This window comes from Coniophora puteana (genome assembly GCF_000271625.1).
Source record: "Coniophora puteana RWD-64-598 SS2 unplaced genomic scaffold CONPUscaffold_53, whole genome shotgun sequence".
Lineage (NCBI taxonomy): Eukaryota > Fungi > Basidiomycota > Agaricomycetes > Boletales > Coniophoraceae > Coniophora > Coniophora puteana.
Genome location: NW_006913105.1, coordinates 1 through 4,993, shown reverse-complemented (window position 1 = coordinate 4,993; position 4,993 = coordinate 1). Strand labels below are relative to the sequence as shown.

The window sequence follows — 4,993 nt, the reverse complement described above, 5'->3', positions numbered from 1 at the left end:
AACGGAGGGAGGCGGGACGGAGGGGGGAGGGAGAGATGGGGGGGAAAAGAAAGGAGGGTGGGAAAAGAAACACGGGAGGGACGGGGCTAAGCGGGCGGGAGCGAGCGGAAGGGATCGGAAGGGAACTCGGGAGAACGAGGCCGGGAACACTTACCGAGGGATGACGTGGCCCTAGGAAATAACGGGCCGGGAAGCGGATGACTCATCCAGGGGACTTAGAGACCTGAAGAAGAAGGGCTAAGTTAAAAAGAAGTTATTGAAAGAATTACCGGCAGTGAGTGGGTCGAGGATAAATGGATCCTAACTAGGAGGGCGTAGAGGGGGCTGTACGGCAACCTTAATAGGTCCGGTTGTTGTGATGTCGAGGTGACTGATACGCGCGCTAATCCACCTACCGACCCCCAGTTGCACCTCCGAAGTACCGCCGCTGTTGCCGGGAAGACATTGCTGACCCCGCGCCGAACGGAGACGCATTAGGTTGAAACCCCCTTGCTCTATCAATCTCTTCATCGGACAAATTGATAAACGGCTCTGCGTCCTGACAACGTTCCCATTAACTAGTCTTTTAAGGCTTAACAAGAATCTGACTGTACCTGTGAGGATGCATCGTTATCTTCAGGGGAAGGCGGGGTGTCAAAGTACTCTTGCAGAAGCTCCTGTACCTTCGTGGCTTAGGGCCTTTCACGAAGATGGAACGCTCTACACCTTTTGACAATGTCCCAAAGACCACTGTTCATACTTTGAGGCTTAACAAGGGGTTCATGCCGTACGATGGCATTGACGACAGCCCCCTCGAGCTTGTCAGCGTAAGGAGGCAGGCCCGAGTACATCTACAGCGAAACATGACTATAAGCGCTGAATAGAGGGTGTGCCAGTGTACGTACCTCGAAGATGGTACAACCAAAGGCGTATATGTCACGACCTCGGCTCATAGGTGCATCGTCTCTCATTAGCTCAGGAGCCGAATATCGAAGCGTCTTTCCATCTGAGCGGTTTGCAGTCGACGTCCAACGCTTTCGGTCGCTGTTTTTTATGTATGATAATCCAAAGTCACCGATCCGCGCTTGATTCGTGCTTGAAACGAAGATATTCTCCTGGACTGATATCTCAGAACAGCGCCAGAGGAGGCGACATCTAGTTCTCACGGTTTTGATGTCTCCGTGTATTACATGTGGTTTTTGCGTGTGCAAATACTCTAGGCCGTTGATAATGTCACGAATCTGAATGATAACATGGGTGTTGGTCAGTCTGATACTGTTTTATACTTGAACATGAGCTGACGAACCAATGAATGCCTGTCAGGCGTCTCGTGGTTTCGAAGGTACTCGACTAGATCGCCTTTCTCCATGAAAGGAGAAACAAAGGACAAGACCGGGTGACTTTCAGGACTCTTACCCAGAAAAACGCCACGCAGAGGAAGAATGTTAACATGAGACAATCGGGCCCAGATAACAAGCTCTCTGGCACAGCCCTATGTCACAGTTGGATCGGTGTCCTTCTGCCGTTATGTTACACTGCACGAACATACCTTAAGTATTCCGCTAATGTCGGAGCTTCGGAACCGGGTTCGTTTTACCGCCACCATCTCTCCACGAAGGAAGCCCTGATAAACGTCTGCAAAACCTCCAGATCCAATGCGAGTACTCTCATCTAGTTCCACATCTTCGATCCTCAACTGCTGAGGAAAGCGCCCCGAATTCCTGGCTAGCTTGAATAGAGCCTCGGTGAGAGTTCTGTGATCGCTAAGTTTCAGTGAGAGCTCATTGAGCTAAGGTTGAAGGAGATGTGAACATGAGCTCCGAGGTTTTGAGTGTTACGCATGAAGAGTCAACTTACGGAATACAGCGTATTGATCAAGCTTTGCGCTTCCTCCTCCCTTAATGCAAATATTTCTCTATGAATGTTTGAGACTGAATTGTCGAGCAAGTGGACTAGATTTTCGGCGATAACGTCGAGATCCTTAGAGGGCTCAAGATCGGTTGAGCAAACACCGCTGCAGTTGCGTGCATTTGAATCAGAGTTAGAAGGCGAAACCAGAAGGATCTTGGATAGCTTCTGTCGTAGAGACTTTTGTTCGATCATGAGAGAAAGCGAGTCGTATGACTCCCACTCTGAGATGATTTGATATATCTTTCTTAGAGACCTGGTATAAAGCTGGTTAGCCTCTTACGCTCTGAGGGCAAGAATCCCTTACTCGGGTTCATTTACGCATATCAGCGCATGAACGACGACAGCAAGTATGAGGTTCTGAGGAAATTAGGTAGTGAGCTAACGCACAATGAGCTAATGCAAGATCTGAGGAAGACATACCGGATGAATGCGAACCTCAGCGACCAGATAGTCAAACATAGACTTCTCCTCTTTTGGTAATACAGAGGACGTTTCCGTCAGACGGTCATATAAAGCAAACTCGGGTCCGAAAAGGGTACGGCGCTTCAGTTGAGGTGGGCCGTCGGGCACGGGGGGCGGCGAAGGCGGAGGACTTGCCATAGCGATGTCGCGTTCAGGAGAGACACTTCCCCTCGGCTTGAAAACCATGACAGGCATTCCGTGTGGCCGTGCACTGGCAGTAACGTGAGTCTTGCGATGCTTCAATAGTGCCCTGAAGGTCTCGAAGTGAAGGCTGCAGTCGACGCAGCAATAATCAGCTTCATCCGGACTTCGTAGATAGGTAAACAGCTTTGAAAAGGATACGAGAGCACGTAAAAGACACACTGAGTACGTGCATGCTTGATGCATGCTTCTTTCTCTCTGAAATAGGCCCCACACCCTTGGTGAGGACAGCCGTACGGATGTGTGCTAACAGCGATGTCGAACAGTCCGCCTTGAGAGCTAGATAAATGGATAAACAAATAAAACATACAAATCTTGCTCGTCGTTGAGTGTGAAGCCGCCTTCTATTGTGCGGGTAGATGCCATAGTACATCGATGGTGGGAGCAAGCAGTACTAGCTAGGCGCTGGTCCCCGGATCGGAAGTGCACCGAGTGTATTTTCCCACCATGCACGTTGCAAATGGATTATAGCCTGGAACTAGGCTAAGCGTAGAATGTAATAGAGCTTTAGCACTCATGAATTGACTTGGCAACATAAAACGTGACACATTGGAAGGTTCAACACCAGCGCTCAATTCCTAAATCTACGCAGAATCTTTTCGGGAATCGTCTCGCCATGTCCCTGCTTCCTATACAACATAAGCGTCGTCCCTTCCCTCAGCAGAGTCAACGGTACGCCCTCGTCTACTTTCCTCACTTCCCTCAAAATACCGTCCAAAAGAACTTTCAGCTTGGCCATCTCGTTTGTTTCCGCAGCTTGTTTTCGACGCTTCATGTTGACGGATGCCTCTTCTTTGAGCCTTTCCTTGGTCACGTCATTAAAAATACCGTTTTTGTGTTTTCCAACATATAACCACTCTGTCTGAGAGAGATAAAGCTGGCGAAAGGTCTCGTCCCAACGGATCTTATTCTTAAGAGAGCGGGTTTTGATCTCAATGAGGGATGACTGAGGTACAAGCTCCAGAGATGACTGAACCTCGACGGATAGACCGTGGATATCGCTCGTCGTGGAACCGTCGGCGCGTGTAGGAGAAGTGTCGCATTTGGTGTCAAGGCATGCATCGACTTCGAATCGAAGTAGTACGTTGAGTCCACCCAAGCTCTGGCGCTCGGGTCAGGTCACGGATACTCACGTAGGAAATAATCCTGTGATGGGCAGCAGCCTTTTCGCACCCAACAGCGGGGCGAGTAGTAGCTTCCTCGAATCCGAGACCGTACCCAGGATGTTGTCTGGAATGGTCGGCGGTTTTGACCTTGGTGAGTATGCATGCATTTCCAGTACGCTGAATGTCGATGCGAAAGGGGTCGGGATCAGAGTTCGTCACCCAACGCAGGAGCTTTCGCAGGGTGTTCCGTTCTGTGATAATATCTATTATGTCGTACTTGAAGCTTGCACCATGGATGGTATCGACCGCAATGAAAAGAGCGAGAGGCGAGGCAAAAGCCCACAATACAGCCTCTTTTTTTTTTGAGAGTATTTGCATATCTGTCATCCTTAACGACACAGGGAATGTTGTTGGTCCATATGTTGGGGGATCCTGTGGCCGAGGTGAGTCATCAAAGATCCGCTCGGAGCTGAATCTTTGCAAAAAGCTCACCAGGTACAATCATTTTGAGAGCATCGTTCGACATAACGCAGGAGTAAGATGCAATTGGAATGACATTAGTGATCTCAACAGGAGCAGAAACAGAGGAGGGATGTTGGAACGTTGCCAACTGTTCGCCAAGGTCTGATGTGAGAGGGACGAGAGCATGATTATGGGATAGCGGAGACATCTCGTCGAACGGAAAGCCCAGCAATTCGAGAAAGGATCAGATGCTCAGAATAGCTAGCTCGCTGTAAGGGCAAGTACTATAAGACGACTCCCGTGAAGATCTGATGAAGAATAAGTTGAGTGCGCACTCATCACTAAATGGGTGGGAAAAGTTTGACCGTTATACCGAGTGATCACCGTTATAATATCGTCGTCGAGATAGTTTTGTATGATCACGAATGGTGACGCATTCCCATTGAGTGAACATATCCTTATGGTGTGGCAGTGAATTTCGGCCGAACACCATGTCGCGGACACTTTACCATTGATCAAAATTGATGATCTTGCTCGTACATTTGTTAGTCGGATATAAAATACGGAGACCATTTCAGAAACAAAATTATCATTGAGCGATAACTTCAACTGCATATGGCAGCCACCGCTTTAGGTAGACACGAACACTAACGAACAATAAAAACGGTAGAGATTCGAATACCCGCTGACCTTTACAATGATGCGAACCCGGTTGCGTTGGTGAGAGCCTCGTCTTCACCCAAAAAAAAGCTCTTGATCTGTACGTGCTGCAGTCTCTGCTTCAGCAAGCTATGCTGGGTCTCCTTCTTCATCGCTGGTATCACCGCTCTCTGTCGGAGTGAGGTTGTACACCGCTCCGGCGTTGGTCTGGT

The 4,993-nt window shown here is 49.0% G+C and overlaps 2 protein-coding genes across 2 annotated transcripts; both read right to left on the bottom strand.

Annotated features, from left to right (window-relative positions):
• Positions 1-830: 830 nt before the first annotated feature.
• On the bottom strand, positions 831-1,711 carry CONPUDRAFT_68277 (kinase-like protein; the record flags this gene model as incomplete). The annotated part of the gene is made up of 3 exons (XM_007777778.1): positions 831-1,220; positions 1,286-1,471; positions 1,529-1,711. Coding segments are annotated over 3 exons (759 nt in total), but the record flags the coding sequence as incomplete, so codon positions are not given.
• A 1,413-nt stretch (positions 1,712-3,124) lies between these two features.
• Positions 3,125-4,329, bottom strand: CONPUDRAFT_160632 (uncharacterized protein; the record flags this gene model as incomplete). The annotated part of the gene is made up of 3 exons (XM_007777777.1): positions 3,125-3,655; positions 3,687-4,012; positions 4,152-4,329. The coding sequence occupies 3 exons, from the start codon at positions 4,327-4,329 to the stop codon at positions 3,125-3,127; spliced, it is 1,035 nt and encodes a 344-aa protein (XP_007775967.1).
• Between the last annotated feature and the right edge of the window lie 664 nt (positions 4,330-4,993).